The 27,426-nt window shown below is 42.6% G+C and overlaps 1 protein-coding gene across 10 annotated transcripts in view; it reads left to right on the top strand.

Annotated features, from left to right (window-relative positions):
- The window catches only part of setd5 (SET domain containing 5), a 184,772-nt gene extending 161,440 nt beyond the window's left edge, over positions 1-23,332 (top strand). For 9 of the 10 annotated variants that reach the window (XM_072280857.1, XM_072280856.1, XM_072280863.1 and 6 more), the window contains 4 exons: positions 5,420-5,763; positions 9,958-10,133; positions 15,874-15,983; positions 21,525-23,332. In XM_072280857.1, coding sequence (XP_072136958.1) covers positions 5,420-5,763; positions 9,958-10,133; positions 15,874-15,983; positions 21,525-22,163 — 1,269 coding nt within the window. In that variant the 3' untranslated portion in view covers positions 22,164-23,332. The remainder of the gene's footprint in view (positions 1-5,419; positions 5,764-9,957; positions 10,134-15,873; positions 15,984-21,524) is intronic. The other variant, XM_072280860.1, reaches the window with a different exon arrangement.
- Positions 23,333-27,426: the final 4,094 nt, after the last annotated feature.

Here is a 27,426-nt window from a genome sequence, read left to right as displayed (position 1 = left end):
GCCATATCTAATCTGTTCAGGCCTTTTAACATTCAGAATGTTTCTATGAGATCCCCCCTCATTCTCCTGAACACCAGAGAATACAGCCCAAGAGCTGCCAGACATTCCTCATATGGTAACCTTTTCATTCCTGGAATCATTCTCGTGAATCTTCTCTGAACCCCCTCCAATGTCAGTATATCCTTTCCAGAATAAGTGTGGTCTCATGAGTGCCTTATAGAGCCTCAACATCACAATTCTCTACCTCTAGAAATGAATGCCAACATTGCATTCGCCTTCTTCACCACCGACTCAACCTGGAGGTTAACCTTTAGGGTATCCTGCACAAGGACTCCCAAGTCCCTTTGCATCTCTGCGTTTTGAAATCTCTCCCCATCTAAATAATAGTCTGCCCATTTATTTCTTCCACCAAAGTGCATGACCACACACTTTCCAACATTGTATTTCATTTGCCACTTCTTTGCCCATTCCCCTAAACTATCTAAGTCCCTCTGCAGGCTCTCTGCTCCTCCACCTACCTTTGCATCATCGGCAAATTTAGCCACAAATCCATTAATACCGTAGTCCAAATCATTGACATGCATCGTAAAAAGCAGCAGTTGCAATCCCAACCCCTCCGGAATTCCACTGTAACCAGCAGCCAGCCAGAATAGGATCCCTTTATTCCCACTCTCTGTTTTCTGCCGATCAGCCAGTGCTCCACCCATGCTAGTAACTCCCCTGCAATTCCATGGGCTCTTAACTTGCTAAGCAGCCTCATTGTCAAAGGCCTTCTGAAAATCCAAGTACACCACATCAACTGCATCTCCTTTGTCTACCCTACTTGTAATTTCCTCAAAAAATTGCAGTAGGTTAGACAGGCATGATTTTCCTTTCAGGAAACCACACTGGCTTTGGCCTATCTTGTCATGTGCTTCCAGGTATTCTGTAATCTCATTCCTGACTATCAATTCCAACAACTTTCCAACCACTGCTGTCAGGCTAACAGGTCAATATTTTCCTTTCTGCTGCCTTTCGCCCTTCTTCAATAGCAGAGTAACATTTGCAATTTTCCAGTGCCAGAATCTATCGATTCTTGAAAGATCATTGTTAATGCCGCTGTAATCTCTCCAGAAACTTCTTTCAGGACCCAAGGGTGCATTCCATCAGGTCCAGGAGATTTATCCACCGTCTGACCATTAAACTTTCTGAGCACCTTCTCAGTCGTAATTTTCACTGCTCATACTTCACTTCCCTGACACTCTTGAATGTCCAGTATACTGCAGATGTCTTCCACCTTGAAGACTAATGCAAAATACGCATTCAGTTCCTCTACCATCTCTGTGCCTCTCATTACGATATCTCCTGCGTCATTTTCTATTGGTCCTTAAAAGCTTCCCAATCCTCTATCTTCCCACTAGCTTTGACTACCTTGTATGCCCTCTCTTTTCCTTTTACTTTGGCTCTGACTTCAATTGTCAGCTATGGTAGTGTCCTTCCATTCGAAAATTTCTTCTTATCTGGAATTTATTTGTCTTGCACTTTCCTCATTTTTCGTAGAAACTTAAGCCATTGCTACTCTGCTCTCTTTCCTGCTGGTGTCCCTTTCCAGTCAACCTTGGCCAGTTCCCATCTCATTCCATTGGAATATAGTTTCTCCCTCTCAAATTTCAAAGTGAACTCAATCATATTGTGATCACTGTTCCCTAAGGGTTCCGTAACCTTAAGCTCTCTTATCACCTCCGGATCATTGCTCAATACTCAATCCATCACAGCCAATCCCCTCGTGGGCTCAACGACAAGCTATTCTAAAAAGCCATCCCTTAGACATTCTACAAGTTCTCTTTCTTGAGGTCCAGATCTGGCCTGGTTTCCCAATCCACTTTCATATTAAAATCCCCAACGATTATCATGACATTGCCCTTCTGACTCGCCTTTTCTATCTCCTGCTGTAATTTGTAATCCACATCTGGGCTGCTGTTTGGAGGCCTGTTTACAACTGCCGTTAGGGTCCTTTTACCCTTGCCATTTCCTAACTCAACCCATAGAGACTCTACACCTTCCTTTCTGTGTCATTCCTTTCTAATGATTTAGTATTATTTCTTATACACAGGGCCACACCACCCCCTCTATCTACTAACCTATCTTTCCGATACACCGTATATCCTTAGACATTCAACTCCCAATGGCAGCCATCCCTTAGCCAAGTTTTAGAGATGGCCACAATGTCATACTTGCCAATCTGTAGCTGAATTTCAAGATCGCCCATTTTATTTCTTATGCTGCATGTATTCAAATACCAACACTTTCAGTCCAGTATTTGTTGCTTTCTGTTTTAACTGTACCATGCCTCTATTGCCCTGTAACTCATCCCACTGGCTATGATTATGCCTCATCTCCTGCCTGACCTTTCTATCATCTCTTTGATGTATTTCTGTTTCCCCCTTCCTCAGCCCTATCACTCCAGTTCCTATCCCCCTACCAAATTAGTTTAAACCCTCCCTAACAGCTCTATTAAACCTGCCTGCTGGGATATTGGACCCCTTTGGGTTCAGGTGTAACCCGTCCTTTTTGTACAAGTCATACCTTCCCCAGAAAAGGCCCCAGTGATCCAGGAACCCAAAGCCCTGCCCCCTACACTAGTCTCAGCCATTTGTGGGTCATGTTTTTCAGGCATGTTTAAAAATATTATTCATAATTCAAGAGCAAACTTAAGTTATTTAATGCCTTCAAAGGCTAAATGAGGATACAATATACATAGAAAAGTAATTATTAAGACAAGATTGGAATGTTAAGAATAAATAATAAAAACTTAAGATTAGATACGGTTTATTTTTGGAAGTCTGAATATTATAGGGATAGAGTATCCAACACTTGAGGTAATGATCAAAAAGCTGATAAACTAACGGAGGAAACACTGGACATTGTTTTTTCACCTTGTACTTGCTACCATAATATTAAGACCATAAGACAAAGGAGCAGAAGTCAGCCATTCGGCCCATTCAGTCTGCTCTGCCATTTTATCATGAGCTGATCCATTCTCCTATTTAGTCCCACTCCCCCGCCTTCTCACCATAACCTTTGATGCCCTGGCTACTCAGATATTCACTACTTTTCTACGCTAAGTAGGATATTATACATTTAATGAGCAATGTAACAGAAAATGCAGCCTAATCTTTTAATGTTTTGAAAAATTATTGCAGTTTTTGAACAAAAAATGAAGTTCAAAACAACATATTAATTTGCTGTAAAACTCAATTTTGCAGAAAACCTGAAGAATGTTAAGATTAAGTGGTCCTTTATTGCTAATTTAAACATCGTTGGGAAATTCTAATGCTCTCAGTCTTTATTGTACATTAGAGCAAGTGACATTATTACCAAACACAGTGTTGTAACCTTAACATTTTAGTTGCTTGTCCAATGATGACTACAGCTTTACTACCTAGGCTCTAAGCATTTAAATTCCCTTCCTAATTTTAACTTTTCTCCAACATTAAGATGCTCTTCAGAAACAACCCTCCAAACAACCTTTGATCACACAAGCTAGAAAATAAAGCAGAAATAGTCCATTCACTCCTTTCAGCTTGCTCCTGCATTCGATACAATCATGACTCTTGGTCTCAATATCCCATTTTCCAGTCTCTCCCCATATTCCTTGATGTCTTTTGAGCCTAGAAATCTATCCATCTCCTGAAATATATTCAATGACTTGTCTCCAGAGCATTCTGTAATGGAAAATTCCACGGTGTCAAAGACCCTCTGAGTGGAAGAACTTATCATTCTGAGTCCTACATGTCATTTCCCTAATGATGGATTGATTGCTCTCTGCTCTCTTCCTCCTCTGTGCATCATTTGCTATGAAGTTTTGTTTAATTATATTTCTATGAAAACTTTTGATCTGTTTCATGAAAAGCAATAAGTTGTCATATGATGCAAACATCTTACTACAACAAGATCAAGCCCATTATTTGTCCTTTAGATATTGCAAAGAATGACTTTCTTCCCTTTCTACTCTTTGAAAAAATCATAGGGTGACAGGCACAGGAGCATAAAATGTACCCTTGAGTTTTAATATTAGGAACAATTTACTTGCAGTTAAAGAGGAAAAAGAAAAGTCAATGCAGGATTATTAAGGCAGAGTTTTAGCAGAGGGAGAAGGATAGGACATACTCAAGATTCAAGATCACAAATCATAATGGCAGCATGGTCCACCCTGAGAGGAAGGTAATTGCACAGGTTAGCGTTTTTAAGACAAAAACTAGTAATGATTCTGTAACAGTGTACTGCCCTTTCCCAGAAAGGAGGAATACTCTTGGTATTTTAAAAACATTGAGTATTTAGTACAGGAATGTGGTAATGCTGGTGAATGTTATATCTCTACAAACATGAATTTGTTGATTACCCATTTGTCAATCAAACTGCTTGCCATTTCAGTGGCTGAGATAACTGAACAAATGGATGCAGTAAATTAGCAGGGAAGAAAATGGAATGTCTCTGGAACTAAACAATTTTCTGGCCATCTGAGATGAATATGCTGTTTGTACTGGTTTTGGCTCTTTCTCAGAGAGGAAATTGTAAGAGTGTATGATGTATGAAATGCCTTCCTATTCATACAGCCCAAATAGCAATGTGAATTCCCGCTGGAAAGAGCTAGAATTCTAATTTCATTTTTTTAATGTCTAGATATGCTTGTATACACTGAACCTCTTGCTAAAGTTGGCATGAACAGGAAAAAAATGCAGACACTTTGGAAAAGACATAAAGAAAACCAGCAAAGTGCATGCCAAACTTAAAAGGGAATTGCTAAGTGGAAACATCAGACAAATCTGAGCTTGGCAGAAGGCCCTGGTGTGGGCGGGTTGGGAGGGGGTGGAAAAGGAAGATTTGTGGTAGTGCAGGGAGGGAGGGAGCTTTGCAATTGCCATGTCCATTGCCAACAATTCATCTCCACCCAACCCATTGCCCATCCACCATCCCTTCATTATTCAAGCATATTGACTTCTCATTGTAGCCAACTCACCATCTTTCCATTCTCATCTCTAAACTGCTGGTGTCCTAATTTTTTTTTCTACCCCACCACTGTTCAAATGGAAATATAACAAAGAGACAATTAATTTGTAACTGATACTGGTGGTTTAAGGAAGATTATAGCAGAGTCCTTTCACATCCATGTAAAATACAAGCAAAGATAGTTGGCACCATACATTTTGAATTCTAACACAGAACCTCTTGTTCAATGCAGCACTGAATGGTACTAAAATGTTAGCTTGTATCAGGAGTATTATTTAGCAATTGAGTTTTTCCTGGCCTATTTGAGAAGATTTGCTTAGTTGTACAAGTAAGCCATTTGCACTTCCCTGAAGATATTCCCACCATTCACTATTAAAAATGTAAAAATAAAATGGAGATTCTTAGGACTTGTGTTGTGTTTGCCTTCAAGGTATCTTTGCTGGAATATAGAAAACGTCAGCAAGAAGCAAGGGAAAGCAGCTCCAAGTCAGACAGCCTCAGCTCAGATCCTTCCAAAACACCCAACAATATGGGCACTCCAACCAGACGAGGTAGTGACGGCACTTGTACACAATCAGCAACCAATGGTGATACCACTGCAATATCTAGGTCATCCCATAGATCGTCATCACCCCCAAGCGGTTTCTCGTCACCAGTGCACCCTTCAGTACCTCAGATAGAGGAGGTCAGTCCAACGGATCCTGGTAGCAACAAGAATACAACTCTCTCTGCAGCAGCTAGCAATAAAAGTAGGAACAGCATGAGCACGAGGTGGTGAGTATATTAATCAATTGAAGTCAAGAATTTTATCAGAGGGAAAGAATGAAGATTGCATTTTAAATAGCTGAATTGAAATCTGCGTGATGCTGCGTTTTTACCTTGTGTTGGAGTAATTTACTCTGTCATTTTCTGATTGTGAGCACATGGTGATGGAAACTATTTTTCCATTAAATGACTATTCTAATTCCATTCATAATTTCCCTAAATTGCTTATGTAACTCCATTGTTCTCCCATATTTTCTTGAAGGCATTAATTCAGCATCATTGAGTTTTCCTTAGCCATGCACTGTGAGACCTGATAATGATTTCCCTAAATTTTAATACTACTTGGCCTCAGAAAATTAGCTTGGCACAAATCTGGAACCTTTTGAATTGTGGCTAAAGTACACATCATATAATATCTGGCTGCTGTTCTAATACTTGTTCTTTGTCTATAATGCAGGAGATAAAGGGTGAAGCGCAGCTAGGTTGAAGTTTAAAGTTGAAAATACTTAAATTATTAAAGTACATGTATGAAACATACTACACTGAGATTGACTTCCTTGTGGGCATTCACAATAATACAAAGTAACACAGTAGATGAAAAAACACACAACAAAAATGGACAAGCAACCAATGTACAAAAGACAAACTGTTCAAATGCAAAAACAGAAAAAAAACAAAATAATAATATTATTAAGCAATAAATACCAAGAACATGAGTTGTACTGCCCTTGAAAGTGAGTCCATAGGTTGTGGAACCATTTCAGTGTTAGGGTGACTGAGTTATCCTGCCTGGTTCAAAAGCTTGATGGTTGAGGGGAAATAACTGTTCCTGAACCTGGTGTTGTAGAGCTTGAGGTTCCTGTACCATCTCCCTGATGGCAGTAATGAGAAGAGAGCATAGCCTGGAAGGTTGGGGTCCTTGATGATGAATGCTGCTTTCCTGCGTCTGCACTCTTTGTAAGTGTGCTCAATGTTGTGAAGGGCTTTAGCCATGATGGACTGAGCTATATCCACTACTTTTTGTAGGCATTTCCATTCAAGGGCTTTGGTGTATCCATACAAGGTCGTGATTCAACCAGTCAGTATACACTCCATTGTGTATCTGTAGAAGCTTATCAGAATCTTAGATGATGTGCTGAATGTTCGCAAAATTCTAAGAAAGTAGAGTTGTTGCTGTGCCTTCTTTGTAATAGAAGTTACATGCTTGACCCAGGACAGATGCTCTGAAATGATAATGCTGAGGAATTTAAAGTTGCTGATACCCTGATGAGGACCCGACTCATGGACAGCTGGTTTCCTCCTTCTGCAGTCAATAATCACTTTCTTGATCTTGCTGACATTTGGGGATCGTGTTGTAGCACCATTCAGCCAAACCTGAACCACCTCCTTATATGCTGATTCATCACCATCTTTGGTTTGGCCATCGACAGTGGTTTCATCAGCAAACCTAAATATAGCATTTGAGTTGTACTTGGCCTCACACAGGTATAAAGCAAGTAGAGCAGAAGACTAAGCACGCAGCCTTGTGGTGCACCTGTGCTGATGGTAATTGTGGAACAAGGGTTGTTGCCTATCTGAACTGCCTGTACGTGAAGAAATTGAGGATCCAGTTGCAAACGGAGGTATTGAGAGCTAGTTGGAGCTTCTGAGTAGTTTTGAGATGATATTGTTTAATGCAGAGCTGTAGTCGATGAAGAGAATCCTGATGTATGCATCGTCACTGTCCAAATATTCCAAGTTGAGAGAAGAGCTAATGAAATGGTATCTGCTGTTGATCTTTTGTGATGAGTGGCAAATTGGGGCGGATCCAAGTCAATTCTCACACAGGAGTTAATAAGTTTCATCACCAACCTCTCAAAGGAATCCATCACCATGGATGTAAGTGCTACTGGGCAATAGTCGTTGAGGCAAGTTGCCACATTCTTGGGCACTGGTATAACCTGTGTGAAGCAGGTTGGTACCACAAACTGCTGAAGCGAGAGATTAAAGATTTCAGTGAACAGTCCAGCCAATTGATTAGCACAGGTCTTCAGTTCTCGACCAGGTACCCCGTCTGGGCTAGATGCTTCCTGTGGGTTCACTCTCACCCTTCACCCTTGGCGTGCCGAACAGCAGCCAGTTATGAAACCCCGAGACTGGGTCCCATTCCTGCAAAGAACTGAAGTCCGCATGCCACTCCAGGTAGGGTCTTCAAAAGAACCCTGAGATAAAAGTCAAAGTAAAATTTATTATCAAAGTACATACATGTCATCACATACAACCCTGAGGTTCTTTTTCCTGTGGGGATACTTAGCAAATCTATAGAACAGTAACTGTAAACAGGAACTGTTAACTGTAAACAGTGTCAATGCAGATATAAATAAATAGCAATAGATAATGAGCATGAAATAACAATATAAAGAGTCCTTAAATGAGTGTAGCTTTTGCTCTACAGCCTGATGGTTGAGGGATAGTAACTGTTCTTGAACCTGATGGTGCAAGTCCTGAGACACTTGCATCTTCTACCTGATGGCAACAGCGAGAAAGGAGTGAGTGGCCTGGGTAGTGAGGATCTTTAATGATTGATGTTGCTTTTCAATGGCAACGTTTCATGTAGGTGTACTCAATGGTTTGGAGGGTTTTCCTAGTGATGTTCTGGGTGGAATCTACTACCTTTTATAGGATTTTCCATTCAGAGGTATTGTTGTTCCCATACCAGGCCGTAATGCGGCCGGTCAGCAACCTTTCCACACACATCTATAGAAGTTTGCCAGGGTTTTCGATGACATGCCAAATCTCCGCAAACTCCTGAGGAAGTCGAGGTGCTATTGTGCTTTCTTTGCAGTAATGTTTATGTGATGGGCCCAGGACAGGTCCTCTGAACTAGTGACACCCAGGAATTTAAAGTTACTGACCTTCTCCGCTTCTGATCCTCAGATGTCCGCAAACCTGGCCACGAAGCCATCAGTTCTCTCATCCAAATCATTAATATGTAACGTGAAAAGAAATGGTCTCGATACCGACCCCCGGGAAAGACCATTCATCAGCGGCAACCAACCCTAAAAGGCCCCCCTTTATTCCCACTCTACCTACTGTTAGTCAGCCAATCATCTGTCCATGCTAGTATATTTTCTTTAATATGAAGCCTTATGTTAAGCAAATATGTGGCACTTTGTCAAAGGACTTGTGAAAATCCAAGTAGACAGCACCCACTGACTCTCCTTTGTCTACCTTGCCTGTTATTTCCTCAAAAAATTCCAATAGATTGTCATGCAAAATTTGCCCTAAAGGAAACCATGCTCACTTTGGCCTATGTTTTCGTGCCTCCACGCACTCCGCAACCTCATAGTTAATAATGAACTCCAACATCTTCCTAACCACTGAAGTTGGGCTAACCAGCCTGTAATATCCTTTTTCTGCCACCCTTCTTAAAGAGTGAAGTGACATTTGTGATTTTCCAGTCCTCCAGAACTATTCCAGAATCTACTGATTCTTGAAGGATCATTACAAAGCTTCTATAATCTCTTCAGCTACCTCTTTCAGAGCCCTGGGCTGTAGTCCATCTGGTCCAGGTGACTTATCTACCTTAAGATCTTTCAGCTTCCCAACCACGTTCTCCTTAGTAATAGCAACTTCACTCATTTCTGCTCCTTGACACGCTGGAATTTCTGCTAGTGTCTTCCACAGTGAAGTTTGATGCAGAATAGTTCTTAAGTTCATCTGCCATTTCTTTAACCCCATTACAACCTCTCCAACATAATTTTCCAGCAGTCCGATATCCATTCATGCCTCCCCTTTACTCTTTGAATATCTGAAGTGGAGGGCTATGTGCAAGGGAAAGGTGAGATTGATCTTGAAAAAGATTAAAGGATTGGCTGAAGGCTCTGTAGTGTGCTGCATTCTATGTTCTATGAAATACATTATTTTATAACTTTTTTCCCCACTGATTTTATATAGCGCTAATCATCAGTGACATTACAAAGCTGCACTCTTTACAGTGAATTTGGAAAAGACGAACATTACATTCTTCAGTATCTACTTTTTGAAACCAAATTCTAGATTATTAAGGCCTAAAGATCAGTTATTCCACATGAGTAACAACACGGGAAACAAATGCAAGCAGAGGATCAAGCATGAGGCTTTTCTTTATCAGAAGGGACAGATAAACAAAGTAGTTACATGGGAAAGAAGCATTTTTTTAATGTGATTGTGTGTTTATTTCAGGATGGTTCCTACATCAGTAGAACGTTTGCGAGAAGATCGAGGAATGTTGGAACGTGTTCTTCGGCGAGTGGAAATTGGAAGTATGAAGCGAACAGGAGATGAGCGAAGCACATTGGACCGTGTTCTGAGGAGAATAGAAACCAGTTCGGTGGATTCAGTTAGGGACAAAGATGCAGGTATGAAAGTATGAACTCATTTGGAGTTGATTCTAAAGTTCAAAAATGTAGTTTAGTGTTGTCTGAAGCTTGTATGTTCTTTTGAGCATTTTTCCGCTGCTAAATTATCGTCAGTCATTAAGAAAAATACACAGTGCAACTTCAGGAGATGCACTCCTTGTATTGTAGTTTTGACTGTTGTCCAAGATCGAAATTTAACTAAATGTTAGTTTCACTTATAGAATAGTACAACACAGTACAGGCCTTTCAGCCCACAATGTTGTGCCGACCCTTAAACCCTGCCTCTCATATAACCCCTCACCTTAAATTCCTCCATATACCTGTCTAGTAGTCTCTCAAATTTCACTAGTGCATCTGCCTCCACTACTGACTCAGGCAGTGCATTCCACGCACCAATCACTCTCAGAGTAAAAAAACTTCCCTCTAATATCCCCCCTGAACTTCCCACCCCTTACCTTAAAGCCATGTCCTCTTGTATTGAGCAGTGGTGCCCTGGGGAAGAGGCGCTGGCTATCCACTCTATCTATTCCTCTTAGTATCTTGTACACCTCTATCATGTCTCCTCTTATCCTCCTTCTCTCCAAAGAGTAAAGCCCTAGCTCCCTTAATCTCTGATCATAATCCATACTCTAAACCAGGCAGCATCCTGGTAAATTTCCACTGTACTCTTTCCAATGCTTCTATATCCTTCCTATAGTGAGGCGACCAGAACTGGACACAGTACTCCAAGTGTGGCCTAACCAGAGTTTTATAGAGCTGCATCATTACCTCGCGATACTTAAACTCTGTCCCTCGACTTATGAAAGCTAACACCCCATAAGCTTTCTTAACTACCCTATCTACCTGTGAGGCAACTTTCAGGGATCTGTGGGCATGTACCCCCAGATCCCTCTGCTCCTCCACACTACCAAGTATCCTACCATTTACTTTGTACTCTGCCTTGGAGTTTGTCCTTCCAAAGTGTACCACCTCACACTTCTCCTTGTTGAACTCCATCTGTCACTTCTCAGCCCACTTCTGCATACTATCAATATCTCTGCAATCTTCGACAATCCTCTACACTATCTACAACACCACCAACCTTTGTGTTGTCTGCAAACTTGCCAACCCACCCTTCTACCCCCACATCCAGGTCGTTAATAAAATTCGCGAAAAGTAGAGATCCCAGAACAGATCCTTGTGGGACACCACTAGTCACAACCCTCCAATCCGAATGTACTCCTTCCACCACGACCCTCTGCTTTCTGAATCCACCTGGCCAGTCTTCCCTGAACCCCATGCCTTCTGACTTTCTGAATATGCCTACCATGTGGAACCTTGTCAAATGCTTTTCTAAAATCCATGTAGATCACATCCACTGCACTACCCTCATCTATATGCCTGGTCTCCTCCTCAAAGAACTCTATCAGGCTTGTTAGACACGATCTGCCCTTCACAAAGCCATGCTGACTGCCCCTGATCAGACCATGAGTCTCTAAATGCCTATAGATCCTATCTCTAAGAATCTCTTCCAATGGCTTTCCCACCACAGATATAAGGCTCAGTGGTCTATAATTACCCGGACTATCCCTACTACCTGTTTTGAATAAGGTGACAGCATTCGCCTCCCTCCAATCCTCTGGTACCATTCCCGTGGACAATGAGGACATAAAGATCCTAGCCAAAGGCTCAGCAGTGTCTTCTTTTGCCTCGTGGCGCAGCCTGGGGAATATTCCGTCAGGCCCCGGGGACTTATCCATCCTAATGTATTTTAACAACTCCAACACCACCTCTCCCTTAATATCAACATGCTCCGGAACATCAACCTAATTCATATTGTCCTCACCGTCATAAAGTTTCGTCTCATTGGTGATTACCGAACAGGAGTATTCATTGGGACCTCGCTCACTTCCACAGCCTCCAGGCACATCTTTCTACCTTTACCTCTAATCGGTCCTACCTTCACTCCTCTCATCATTTTGTTCTTCACATAATTGAAGAATGCCTTGGGGTTTTCCTTTACCCTACTCGCCAAGGCCTTCTCATGCCCCCTTCTTGCTCTCCTCAGCCCCTTCTTAAGCTCCTTTCTTGCTACCCTATATTCCTCAATAGACCCATCTGTTCCTTGTTTCCTAAACCTCATGTATGCTGCCTTCTTCCACCTGACTAGATTTTCCACCTCACTTGTCACCCATGGTTCCTTCACCCTGCCATTCTTTATCTTCCTCACCAGGACAAATTTATCCCTAACATCCTGCAAGAGATCCCTAAACATCGACCACATGTGCATAGCACACTTCCCTGCAAAAACATCATTCCAATTCACACGCACAAGTTCTAGCCTTATGGCCTCATAATTTGCCCTTCCCAATTAAAAATTTTCCTGTCCTCTCTGATTCTGTCCTTTTCCATGATAATGCTAAAGGCCAGGGTGCGGTGGTCACTGTCCCCCAGATGCTCGCCCACTGAGAGATCTGCAACCTGACCCGGTTCGTTTCCTGATACTAGATCTAGTATGGCATTCCCCCTAGTCGGCCTGTCAACATACTGTGACAGGAATCTGTCCTGGACCCACTTAAACTCTGCCCCATCTAAATCATTGGAACTAATCAGGTGCCAATCAATATTAGGGAAGTTAAAGTCACCCATGATAATAACCCTGTTATTTTTGCACCTTTCCAAAATCTGCCTCCCAATCTGCTCCTCTGTATCTCTGCTGCTACCAGGGGGCCTATAGAATACCCCCAGTAGAGTAACTGCTCCCCTCCTGTTCCTGTCTTCCACCCATACTGACTCAGAAGAAGATCTGCTACATTACCCATCCTTTCTGTAGCTGTAATAGTATTCCTGACCAGTAGTGCCACCCCTCCTCTTCCCCCCCCCTCCCATCTATCCCTTTTAAAGCACTGAAATCCAGGAATATTGAGAATCCATTCCTGCTCTGGTGCCAGCCAACTCTCTGTAATGGCCACTACATCATAGTTTCATGTATGATATCCAAGCTCTCAGTTCATCACCTTTGTTCCTGATGCTTCTTGCATTGCAGTACACGCACTTCAGCTCTTCTACCTTACTACCTTTACACCCTTTATTCTGCTTCTCTTTCTTCAAAACCTCTTTATATGTCAGATCTGGCTTTACTCCATGCACTTCTTCCATTGCTCTATCACTCTGGGCCCCATCTCCCTTGCAAATTAGTTTAAACCCTCCCGAACCATGCTAGCAAACCTACCTGCAAGGATATTGATCTCCCCCGAGTTCAGGTGCAACCCATCCAATCTGTGCTGGTCCCACCTTCCCCAGAAGAGATCCCAATGATCCAAAAATCTAAAACCCTGCCCCCTGCACCAACCCCTCAGCCATCCCCTCCAATTCCTACTATCACTATCACGTAGCACTGGCAGCAGTCCTGAGAATGCCACCCTTGAGGTCTTGTTTTTCAGCCTTCTGCCTAATTCCCGAAACTCAAACTTCAGGACCTCATCCCTCTTCCTGCCTACGTCGTTGGTACCAACATGTATCATGACTTCTAGTTGCTTTCCCTCTCGTACCAGGATGTCGTGCACCCGGTCAGAGACATCCCGAACCCTGGCACCCGGGAAGCAATAAACCATGCGGGTGTCCTTCTCACATCCACAAAATCTCCTGTCTGCTCCCCTGACTATAGAGTCTCCAATGACGACAGCCCTCCTCTTCTCCATCCCACCCTTCTGCACCACAGGGTCAGTCTCAGTGCCAAAGGCCCTGCCACCGTGGCTCACACCTGGTCGGTCATCCCTGCCAACAGTACCCAGGGCGGTCAACTTATTATTCAGAGTAATGGCTACAGGGGTGCTCTGCACTACCTGTCTACTCACCTTCGCTTTCCCCCTCTGACTGTCACCCAACGACCTGCTTCCGGCAGCCTAGGTGTGACTACCTCCTTGTAGCTCTCATCTATGACTGCCTCATTCTCCCTTATGAGTCGAAGGTCATCCAGCTGCTGCTCCAGATTCCTTGCATGGTCTTCCATGTCGTCTAGCCGCATGCACTGCTGGCAGACGTGACTCTGTGGGAGAGGGAAGTTCCCCCGAGACTGCCACATCTCACATGAGAGGCACATCACCGTCTCAGGAGGCATTGTAAAGCCTAACTGGGAGCAAGCTCGTCCTCCGCCTCTTCTCGTTGAAGCCTCTCGAGTCAAAGCTTCAAAGCTCCACTCCTTCACTGGCCCACTCACTCATTGGCCGCTCCGCTTGACCTACTCCTCTATTTATTTGTTTGAGCTTTTCAAACTGCTTGTTCACCTTACCTCGATTGCCCAATCAGCTGCTTTTTGCTGAGTCTGAGCTATTGAAATCTTGATTGACTTGATCGCACAGTCCAACTGCCAAATGTGCCAGAATCTCTTGAGTCAAAGCCTCAAAGCTCCACTCCTTCACTGGCCCACTCACTCACTGGCCGCTTTCCACTTTTATGATGTGACTGTTAAAAGTCTCCCTTGATATCTGCAATATATCAAGGTGATACTGATTAAAATACCTTTGGCTCCTAATGTCATTGTCAGATTGTTGACATAGATGGGATATTGCATGTGCTGGTCCCCCAATTAGCACTAATCTGTGGAATACAAATTGGGTGTAATGCTCTTGATCTTCCAGTCCAACAACTCAGTTGAGCTCGTTAGCATAAAGAAATCTCCAAACTTTGGAGAACTGAAGAGAAAGGGAACAGCTTGAATCACATCCTGTAGAAGGTAATGTGAGAGATTTTAGGATCAGAACAGTGCACATGGGGCAGTTTTACTGCCAGTCCCAGCAATAGACATGTTCTCTGTGCAGTTATGATACAGCTTTGGATTCCATATCTCTGCACACCCAGCTCAACCAGCGCCAGCTGTCAGAGGTGGTCTCTACTGTGTCATGGAGCAATTCAATGCTCGACTCATAACACCGTAGCGCTGTAAGTAACACACTTTTCAATAATTGTGATGCTATACTCATCCCTTTTAGTGCTGATTCCTTTTGTGCCATGTTCCAGGAATGCATCCTGAATATTAAATGAAATATATATATATATATTAGGCTAGGGCTAAATCAGGGTTTGCTGTGTGGCACAGCTGGAAGGGCATATTCCATGTTGGTGTGCTCTATAGTGGGAAGGGCTTTACCCATGGTGGACTGGGCTGTATCCACTATTTATAGGGCAATTAGCATTGTTGCCTTTAAAATCCATGTATACTTAACATATTGCTAATTTATTTGAATTCTAGATAACAACCCCAGTAGGTCATGCTAAGTGAAAGGGGCAATGTATCAAACCTGGTGTTTTTGTGCACCATCTTTAAGGTCTTAACTGCAGATCAGAAAATGCACTGCACAGCATTAATCAGCTCACTTTTCCATAAAAGATTAACAGCGACTGTGGTAGAGAGGTGATGCAAAGTAAAGATTAATGTTAAATACTGTTTCAATAATGTCAGCGATAGAACTTATAGTTGCTTTAAAGGCTTAGCATCTGGCATCACAGCACATTCAAAAGGCATAAGCTACATGTGGCAATCTGAAGATAATGCATGCACCACCACCTCACCAACCAGCCATCACTTCAGTAGGGATCATTTTAGCATAGCATCCAAAGCACTAGAAAAGAAAGTGATGATTGTAATGATGTTTGGGTAGAAAAGCTTTGGTTGCAGTTCATGCTTAATTCATATAATATTGGGGCAGGTGGTAATTTCCTTTTGCTATCAGTGACATCTCTTTTAATGCTGCATTTTCAGATTCCACAGATGGTGAAGGATCAGAGACGCATGGCCTTGTACGCATTAAAAATTCCCCAATTCACAGTCCACAGAGATATAGTCACAGTCCTTCCAGATATAATCATCAGGTAAGGAAGCCTTCCTTCACAAAGCTAATTCTGTCAGATTATTGTAGCCCCCCTGGCAAGCCTCAGGGTCAGTCAGCTCGCTGTCGTCGAGGGAAACAGCCCTTGGCCCCTGCCAAACTGGGTAATAAGTTTGTGTGGATGCTGTGTGATGTACCCGACCCTGCCCAAATAACAGACAATACACCAGATATGATTAAATGAATTGCAGTTTATAGATATTACTGCAACTATATAATTAACAGAGATAAAAATATAAAAGGAAGATAAAAGGCGCCACACTTATCAAAGTTCAATCTCTTCGTGCGCAAACACTTGGAGCTCGGGACCCTCCTTCTTCACCCTGTGATCCCCTCGGACCACCTTGACCTGCCGCCTGGGACCAACAATGGTGGTCGACCAGATGCTCCACATGAGTCCGTCCCCATCTCCTCTCCTCGCCGAACACCCTGGACCTCGGACTCCTGCTCAGGGTCCGACCCTGTTAGCGGACTCACAGCACCTTGTTTTCTTTCTTCTTCTCTTCCCTCCCCCCTCCCCCCTCCCCCTCCCCCCTCCCCCCTCCCCCCTCCCCCCTCCCCCCTCCCCCCTCCCCCCTCCCCCCTCCCCCCTCCCCCCTCCCCCCTCCCCCCTCCCCCCTCCCCCTCCCCCTCCCCCTCCCCCTCCCCCTCCCCCTCCCCCTCCCCCCCTCTCCCTCCTCCCCCCCTCTCCCTCCTCCCCCCCTCTCCCTCCTCCCCCCCTCTCCCTCCTCCCCCCCTCTCCCTCCTCCCCCTCCTCTCCCTCTCTCTTCTCCCCCCCCCCCAAAAACCCCACGCATCACAATAACTTACAGACACACAGAAAGAATAACATCTATCCCAATTGGTTCGTTCACTCTCATCAATAACATAATCCAAACAAACTACTAGCGGGAGGACTTTCTCAGCAGTTAACATAACAAAGGAGCCATTTTAATTAACCTACGCAGTAACATAAAAGAAGAAACCCCTTACACTCTCCCCCCACCAAATAAAGTCGTGTCCTCATGACTTCTAAATAACTCACCAACCAGTCCTGCAGACACAAAAACCCAATCCAGGTACACACAGTGACCTTGCTCCCCAGTGGACCTTACGCACAGGCGCTACATAGGCCAACCTATCTGGGAGTTTCCTAATCCTTCGTACCCCCTCACCCAAACCCTTAAGGCTCGGACCCTACGGGAAATACCTCAGGTCTGTTTGCCAACTCCTCTCTCACTCATGCCTCCACTACAACTCAGAGCCCCCTGTCTCATGTCCGGGGCCCCGCTTCTTTTCCTTCCTGGTCCTGCTGTAATTCAGACTGCCCACAGCTACCCTCCCCACTACACCCGACTCAGTGGGAGAAGGGCCAAAGGTCTCTTCCTCAGTCACGGGGAAATTAGCGAAAGACAGCATGTACCACATGTCCAGCGCATCATCCTTCGAATCCGTATTCTTCCTCATTCCCTCGATCAGTAGCTGCTGTTTGAGTTTCTCCAAACTGAAGTATTTAGCCGGGGCTACCCCTTCAGCCTCTTGCAGTCGAGACCTCAGCTTCTTCTGGGACTCCTTCAACTCTCTCCACAGCCTCAGCAGTTCTGACTCAGGGTTCTTGGCCATCTCAATCTGGGATGCAGTTACCCCACCAGCTTCTTCCACCCTGACCTGAAAAGCAGCAGTTGGAAGATATTCAGCCTCCAGTTTTTTTTTCCTGGTGACTTCTTCCAGGTCAACTTTCAGTTTTTCCACTTCATTTAAACTGTCGATAGTCACCTTCAAGTTCCTTTCAAGCGTCCACCTCCCTTTTCCAAGATCTGTCCTCCATTGCTTCACCTCCTCGGAAGTGTAGTTAAACTCCCGTCCCTGGGCTCTCGGTTTTCTGTTGGCCTTAGTCAGACCACTTCCTTGATCTTCCCCAACCTCTAAGTCTTCCAATCTTTAAAGGATCGATGTCTTGAGTTTCTGCTGATCCCTTCGAAGGTGGGTCATTGTTTCATCTCGCTGGATTAATTCATCAGTACATGACCGGAGTGTCGACTCGGAATTCCGTTTCTCCTTCTCCACTTTCACGAGTGTGAATTCCAAGCCTGCAATGGTCGTCCTGCAAGAGCAGCACTCCATCTCCGGCCTGCATTTCTGAGCGTTTAGTTCAGCAGTGCAAATCCCGCCTCTGCCCTGTGTCTCATTCCGATTGACGACCTGGGTTTCCATCCCCAGGTCCACCACCATCTGTTCCAACACCAGGAAGTTCAACTGGTATGTCGGGTCATTTTTCTCACATTGCACCAAACTCCACTGGCCAAGAACTCCTCCACATTTGACACTTCGCTTCTGTCGCCCGGGCTCAGCCACTCGCCTCGCCTCATAGCCCCCCAGGCGAATCCAAGCTCTAGGCGGTCATCCACATACGCCAAACCTCCACACACCTTCACTTCCCCCATGGTCTTCCTCATGCCCCACGGGAAGGATGCAGGGGCTCTGGATATGTCCTTGGGCATCTTTTCGGATTGGAAGAATCCTAGGGAACTAATAACGACCGTCTTCTCCTCATCAGCCACACTGCTCGGTATCTGGCAACATCTACTCCTCGGATCCAGCACATTAAACCACGTCGCATAATTCACACACAGGCTGTCTACATCTTCCACAGCGCCAGGGTCCAGTTGTCGCGACCTCTCTCTCACTGAGGTGTCTTCAGCGGTCAACTCCCCTCCTTCGAGGTAGTTCGGAGCGTCTACTAAGAGGGTCTCACCCTCAGCTACTTCCCCCAGGCCGTACCACAGTTGAGTCTCGTTTAACTTCGGTACCGGTTCAAGGCTGCTACGCACGTCCTCAGAAGCAACTCGACACGCTGGGTGCCCAGACAATGCCCCCATGAACTCCAGGGTCACTAACCAGTCATCGTCTTCTGGATAATTACTGGCACTGGTACCCCAAATCTCCGGTGCCTTTGCGGTTGTCAAGGGTAACTGCTTCAGACACCGGTTGTAAAACGAACTGTACAACAACTTGACCTGCGCCTCAGGGTCAAGGATGGCTTTAGCATCGCTTCCCTCTATCTGTAACGACACCCTGGGGTGTGATCCCTCTAAGCCTTCAGGAATAGGGTTTTTTTCTTTCGGAAGTTGCTTGGTACATTGCTGGTAATGTGCTCCTCCAGAGAGCCCAAGCCATTCCCCCACTGGGCCTCCACTAAGTTTCCCGACCCCTCTCTGATCAGCTGAACAACTGAGGGAGGGGCTGATCCCCCTGGCACTGAAACCCTGATCCCCCTGAAACCCATATAGGTAAAGTTTAGCAATAACGCATTTGTTCACCACATTGAAATACCCATTATATCTGGTTCTGTGTGAAGTCCTCCTCTCTTTTGAACTTGGGTAGTTCCTTGCCTCATATTCTGGTCACTTTCAACGAAGTCTGGTTTGCTGTTGTCCATTGTATACAGTTGCAGAGAGCCCTTGATACTGTGAAATTACAGTAATTGGGCACTTGCTACACATATAACCAGCACTTAGTGATCTTACCTTAGTACCTACTTCACACTTCCTCAACAGTATTCTTGGATGATCATTTTCACAAGAGTATCCAAGTACAGTGGATTCCAGTTAATTTGGACACATTGGGACCAATACATCTTGGGCCAGTTAGCCAAAGTTTCATGGAAATAGTTAAGGTATCAAAAGACAAACTACTACTCTTTAAACTGAATAACAAATTAGAATGCTGTCAATACTACTGCAGAACTATAAAACTTTCTGTTTGTAATTGTTATTGATGAACAAATTCATCCAGTGTACATGGGATTGACTATAAATGAACACACACACTTATTGTAGATAATGCACTGCCTTCATATAATGCTATCGGCAATTGCATCCTCAATTTTGATTGTCACATTCAAGATGATTATTGATAGCTTCAAAATTCTCCATAGTAGGGAAATAATTTCATTTTCACTGTCAGCTGTTGCTGGTATCTCCGAGCCTGAATGCTTGAAACCGAAGTAAGCAAAATAGTTCTGAATTGTCTTGCTGCTTATTTCTTGCCAACTACCAGTGACAAAAATCACTGCTTTTTTTCCCACACAAACACACGCAACTGATGCTTTTAGAAAAACTGTTCACTCTAAACACTGTTGTTTAACAGCCACACAAGTACGGTTATCTGATGCTAGTTAGAAACCGTTCGGCAGCTGTCCCCTCCCCGATTAAGTGGCATTGTGTTCCAGATAAACAAAGGAATCCCGGGTATTTTCTCAATTAGTTTTTGTTGTTTAAAGGTTGTCCCAAATAAGTGGCTGCACCAATTAAGCCAGGGGTTCCCAACCTTTTTTGCACCGCGGAGTGGTTTAATATTGACAATATTCTTGCAGACTGGCCGACCCGGGGGGGGGGGGGGGGGGGAGTGGTGTTCAAGTAGGGTTAAACTCACCTCAACGTGTCTTTTACAGTTAGAGTTGCTAACTTTCTCACTCCCAAGTTCCCAAGTAAAGGACAAAAGTAGCAGTCAAGTACGGGACAGTGTTTACCCGGAGAAAGACTACCATGGCCATGAAGCCTTGCGTGGGCACCTGAGTGCGCATGCGTGATGTGCGCATTACCGTACGTGCCGATTTTTTTTCTTCTCCACAAATTGGTTTTGCCTTAATCTTCCCGACTACACTGTACATACATTATTTCTACTTTATATAGGCTGTGCATTTATCATATCATTCCTGCTTTTTTTTAGTGTTATTTTCGGTTTTATGTGTTATTTGGTATGATTTGTTTGGTTATTTTTTGGGTCTGGGAGCGCTGAAAAATTTTTCCATATAAGTTAATGGTAATTGCTTCTTCACTTTACACCATTTCAGCACGAATGGTTTCATAGGAACACTCTACCTTAGCGGGGGAAATACAGGACAAGAGCGGTCCCATATGGGACAAACCAATTTAGCCCAATATACGGGATGTCCCTGCAAATACGAGACAGTTGGCAGCCCTATGTTCAAGTTCAACAGTGCGTGACAGGGAATGAGGAAAGGTGCAGCTGACTCATATCGTTTCCTCGTGGCTGGTAGCACATGCTTTGCAGCCCGGTGGTTGGGGACCACTGAATTAAGCGATGACCAAATGAACCGAAATCACTGTACTTTGTTTTGTACTGTGAGAGTATGATGGGTTGCTTTCAGCCTTATTTTCTTTTCTGTTGACTCAACTTCCTTGCACAAATGACAGAATGCCCTCGGATTTGGTGAATGATTGGCCACATTATGCATTTGTACACATCACGTCTTAATCTCTCATTCACTCCAAACTATTGCAAGATTCAAGCTTTGCTTTTTCATCCTTGGGAAGATCATGTGATACTTGAAAAAAGCTTTGTCTGTGTTTTCTGTTTTAACACTGAAAGTGTTAATAAAGGACTAAGTTGGATAATTTGGATATTCAAATGAATATGCTTTCTTTTAATTATTTTTTTGAACTATACAAGGAGTGTTTATTTTATATGTATTTATAATAGTGCATAATATGTTTTTGTTACATTAATTAACTTTAATCAGCTTCTACAGGCACAGTCCGATGGAGTTGTCCCTGAATCTCACGTACTTCCACAGCAAAGCTTGTCTCCCTACAGAACGCACAGCTCCTCGAGTGTTTCCGCGACTCTCACACAAGGACATATCTATCGCTCTCCATCCCATGCAGTGGGGCAGAGTGGATCCCAACATCAGATAGATTCCAGCCTAACAACAGCTCCTCTCTCCACTCTCTACTCAAGCCCAGTTCATTCAGCGTCCGTTGATACCTCTGTGGTCCAGTACATTGGGAATTCTGGATACTACAGTGGTCAGCAGCATTCTGGGAGTGTCTTACACACAATGAGTAACACTCAACAAAAGACTAATTCTGGGTGTACTCCTATTGCTGCTAGCCCACTACAAAGCACCACAAAAAACATAACTGACTCAACGTTTACCCCAGCTCCAAGCACCATAAACTGTACTGTTTCACAGACTGCAAGGCCATCACAATCAGGATCATGGACCTTAAGCCCAACAGGGTCAGGGCAACCGCTTTACTCTGCAGCTAAGATTCCCACGGCACCAAGTTCTCAGCACTACCGAAATACTGGGATAGGCCAGTACCAACCTCCACAGGTCCAAAGTGGAAATGTAAGAACGCAATCAAGCACATATTAGACGATGGACGTAAACTTTGATCATCTGGGAGATGTTTGCTCTGGTCTATAGCTTGTGCCTCCATATATGCCACCAGCATATGGAGCAAGTGAGGCATAAGCATCTTTAAATTATGGACCTTGAGTTCTGTGGATTATTGGGCCTATGCTATCATTTACTAGAACTTCATACTGTACAAAATCCTGTACAAAAACAAAGTAAGAGTTAAGAATTGTGTACCTATTGGTAAGGTACGTTTTAAGCTTATAATTCAGATAAATATTGTTTAGGCTTTTTTCCTCCAGTTTATTTTAAATAAACTAGTCATGTGCAGTAAGACTTTTTTAAAATTCAAAATGAAAGCGTTTGTAGCGTCAAAATAAAGGCATGGAGGAAAGGGTGTTGATAGGGTGGGGAGAGTTTGTCTAGGCACACATTCCATGTGCCAGCTTCTCACATGTATACTGTAATATCCTGGAGTAGAAAATTTTATTTATCTAATTTTATATATAACCATTCTAGGCTAGCTATTATCTTACCCACACAGCGGAGTTTAATCCACGGTGCTGCAAAGAGTTTTTATTTTACACCTGATGCTGTGAGTTCCCTGATGTTGAGGCAAGAATGGAAGAAGTGTATTTCAGTGACTGTTACAATCTCAATTTTTTTTTTTAATTTGAATCTTAAATTCAGGTCTGTGTTCAACTGAAGGGAGAAAGTAATCTCCATTTTGAAGATGTAACGTGACAAATACATGTTTTAAAAAAAAAGTGATGCAGTCTTGCTGCATATTGTATAATGGGAGTTTAATACTGTTCTTTTATTCAGAACACTCTGTATATACCACAGCTACTTGTTATCCTCAGAGGATTTAGTTGCCTGACTTTGCATTATGTACATTGGTAATTTTTTGTGTATAATTTCTCTTGTGCACCTTTTTTTCCTGTATTTTCTTTTTTGACAACAGCTTTCAATCTCCCATTGGGCATCTCCATGTGCAGTCTTTTAATTTTCGATGTGCGATGTGCATGAGGCGAGTTTGTTCCTGAATGTAGCTGTTGACTGAGTTGCACATCATTTACAATCGAGATTTTAAAAAAATAAAAAATGAAACAGTAGCCTTGCTTTCTAAACATGTACAGTCAACCCCTCCTGTGGAGTGTACAAAAATAAAACAGTTCATTTCTGCAGTTCTTTCTCCATATTTTCACTTTTACATTTTAAAATTACAATTTAACGTCTGCTTGATCAGTGGTTTTTTTATCTTTTGTTGCAAACTCATCCTACTTGTTCTCTTAAACACAAGATTCTGCAGAACTGGAAATCCGGAGCAAAACGCACACAATGCTGGAGGAGTTCGGGTCAGGCAGCATTTATGAGAATGACTAAACAGTTGACATTTTGGGCCAAGACCCTCCATCAGGACCTGCCTTCAGTTTTGTTTCCTGTGTCAAATATACTGGCTCAGGAAGAAGGAAAAATAACCTGCTACGTAATGATTTTCTCTGAAATTTTCCCCCTATGCAATTATTTTCTATGGGAGCTCAGTTGAGATTAGAAACAAAAAACAATATTGATAAGAACAGTATTCCTCATGCTTCGGATTTTTTTTGTGCGTACTACAGTGACTGTTTTCTCCCATGGCTTCTTGCTAATAAATCTTAAACATTCTTTATACTTGTACCATATTCTAGAATACAATTTGTAACACAGCTGCTCCTACAGATGGACTGATTTTTTTTCTCTCTGTAGTTAACTTAAGATGGTGAGCTCTTATTTTAATAAATGAGACATATATATCCATTGATCAGATAAATTCTTAATTTTGTAGCTATTAATTTCAGGGGTACTCTGCGTTCCTTAGATTGAATGAAAATATCCTTCTTTAACAACAACTGCCAAACCTGAGATTTTGCTCTACTGTGACATGGTGACCCCTTCAATTGCCAGTCCCCCTGTAGATTGCGTTTTATCCTATGCCAAAATCCTGGAACGAGTTTGTCAAGTCGTGGTGAAAGTCACTTCCTTCCTTCATCCTGCATTGATATACCATCACCTACTACACAGAAAATAGACCTTACTAATAACGTCTACAGTCTAATACCTGTAATAAATTTAAAACCAAAAAGCTCTTTAATCTTAGGATCAATGTTTTCCAGCAGTATTTTAGTTGCCTTTTATATTGCAAGCTTGCTTGTGGGCTTGATTGTTAACACCTAAACTGAAATTAATGTGTTTGTCTTTGTCACATTTGTGTATGAAACTGATATATAATAATAATTAATAATAATCATATGATCGCTTCTAAACTGCCCATATGTTGTAAGTTCATTACTTGAGGCAAAGTTTAGACTTTGAAATGTTGGGGGTATGCAATTGAAGGGAAATCTGAAACTTTATTACATGTAATAGTGAAATTCCGTGAACAAGGCAAGAAAAAATGTTTTGTATATTGTAAATGTGGAATAATTGTGACTAAAGAAAGTTTCATATGAATTTGTTAAAATGTCAGATGGTAAAAATTTCCTTAATTGATATTTGCTTTTAGAAGTGAGAAATTGCTTATCAAGCCATGCTTTGTGAGTTACAATCAGTTCCACCATTGTAATACCCATTTTAAATATTAGTACACACATGCCAACCTGTAATAGGTACTGTTGAAATACTTCACTTCAATGATATTTCCTGTATCTCAGCATTGGCTCACTGTAGTCTCACTTGATTCAGTTTTAGTTGGCGTTCAATTGTCCAACTCCAATTATTGCAGCTCTCAAGTGTTAAATTTGAGGAAATCTTCTATACGTTTTGCAGAGACTAGTTTTTTTTAATTTTTATATATTTTTAATTTTTTAAAGAAGAAATATAAGGACTCAATACGATAATTAATACATATTGAAAAAAAAATTACTTCAAATACATTAAGTCCGAGAGAAAAAAAACACCTATCCCAACACCATCTCCCTGCATTTAGAAAAAAGGAGGGAGAGAAAAAAACTTAAAAGACAGAGGAAAGAAAGGAAAGAAGAAAAAAGAAAAGAGAAAAAAAGAAAAAGAACAGTAGGCATCCAGCTCTGAGTCAGTTTAAAATCAGAGACTAGTATCCATGACAAATTCCATAAACTGATTCCTAACTTTAAAAAAAAATGTGCAGTGTCCCTGCATTGGATTTGCAATGGCTTTTAGCAATCCCATTTTGTATTGCATTTATTATTGTCTTTCAGGGGAATATATCAACTGAGAAATGTCTCTTCCATCAGGGAGAACATGGACAAATTGAGAAAGCTTTTAGGCTTGAATGACTGAAAAACCTATTGCAGACACTATTATTGATACAATTTTAACATCAACAAAATGTGTTGGCAATAAAAAGATACATCTCATGGTCTCTTCAATAATTTTGGAAGAGTTGCCAATGTAACTTGAGGTTATATTTTCAAAAAGAATAATTTGAGCCTTTAGTTAATACACGTGATTCGGAATGAGGCAAATGCTGGAACTTCGCTTCCATAATGGGCTGAATTTCTTTTAATTCTGATTTTGTTACTTTCATGATGAGCTAACAACTAATATTTTTTTGCTGATCCACAGATAAGACAACCTATTTGAAGGTTTATTGATTTTTATTTATTCTTTCATGGAGGATGGATTGTTGACTGGGCTCTTATTATTCATTCTCAATTGCTCTTAAAATGAGTAGCTTCCTTGGTCTTTGCCAGAATGTAGTGAATAAACATCCATGTTGCTGTTTTAAGTAAAAGCTAAAACAGGTAAGAATGGCAGGTTTCCTTCTGTGATGGCACTTGTTGAGCCAGATGTGTCTTTAGAATATTTCAATAGTTTCATGGTCACTTGCTGATACTGTCCCTTCTGTTAAAACAATTTTAACAGAACAGAACCGCCTTCATAACAAGGGGAATTGAGTATAAGAGCAAAGAGGTCCTTCTGCAGCTGTACAGGGCCCTGGTGAGACCACTCCTGGAGTACTGTGTGCAGTTTTGTCTCCAGATTTGAGGAAGGACATTCTTGCTATTGAGGGAGTGCAGCGTAGGTTCACAAGGTTAATTCCTGGGATGGCGGGACTGTCATATGTGGAAAGATTGGAGCGACTGGGCTTGTATACTCTGGAATTTAGAAGGCTGAGAGGGGATCTTATTGAAACATAAGATTATTAAGGGATTGGACACACTGCAGGTAGGAAGCATGTTCCCGCTGATGGGTGAGTCCAGAACCGGAGGCCACAGTTTAAGAATTAGGGGTAGGCCATTTAGAACGGAGTTGAGGAAAAACTTTTTCACCCAGAGAGTGGTGGATATATGGAATGCTCTGCCCCAGAAGGCTGTGGAGGCCAAGTCTCTGGATGCTTTCAAAAAAGAGATGGATAGAGCTCTTAAAGATAGTGGAATCAAAGGTTGTGTGGATAAGGCAGGAACTGGATACTGATAGTGGATGATCAGCCATGATCACAGTGAATGGTGGTGCTGGCTTGAAGGGCCGAATGGCCTACTCCTGCACCTATTGTCTATTGTCTATAATTTTATTGTTAACCAGATTTAAATATCTTGGCCTTCATGGAATTTTAACTCCTGGCTTCTGATCAGTAATTCAGGCCTTGGGAATACTGGTTTGGTAATTTAATCAAGAAAGCCTTGAACACCATCTGGCCCTGGTAACCCACAACCTTCCTAATGAACAGTGTTATGGTTCCATGGATGGGCAGTTCAGGAACACAGAACATTATACATTTAGGACAAAGAAACATTTTTGGTAATGTTTATTAAAGTATTAGAAGCGTCATATGTAGATGGTGTAGGATTCCTCATCGCTCTGTGGAAGTAGGAGCAGGAATTGGTTAAACTCTGCTGACTAATGGAGTGGAGTAACTAGTTCTTGCAAGGCTTTACTGATTGCTTTCAACCATCAAAAAGAATCCTGAATCTTTACTAAAGCCAACAGCTTTCTTTTTGTCTCAGGTGGTAATGATTGGTAGAAGGCAACGAGTGGGAATAAAAGGATCCTTCTCTGTTTGGCTGACAGTGACTGGTGGTGTTCCGCAGGGGACGGTGTTGGGACCACTTCTTTTTATGTTGTATGTAGATTATGGAATAGATGGCTTTGTTGCCAAGCTTGCAGATGATACCAAAATTGGTGGAGGGGCAGGTCGTGTCGAGAGAACAGGTAGTCTGCAGAAGGGCTTAGACAGATTAAGAGAATGGGCAAGAGAGTAGCAAATTAAATACAATGTTGGAAAATGCATGATTTTGCACTTTAGTAGTAGAAATAACTG

Source organism: Mobula birostris, chromosome 16 (assembly GCF_030028105.1).
Source record: "Mobula birostris isolate sMobBir1 chromosome 16, sMobBir1.hap1, whole genome shotgun sequence".
NCBI lineage: Eukaryota > Metazoa > Chordata > Chondrichthyes > Myliobatiformes > Myliobatidae > Mobula > Mobula birostris.
The sequence above is the reverse complement of the archived record's forward strand: the minus strand, read 5'-3'. Positions and strand labels throughout refer to the sequence as shown.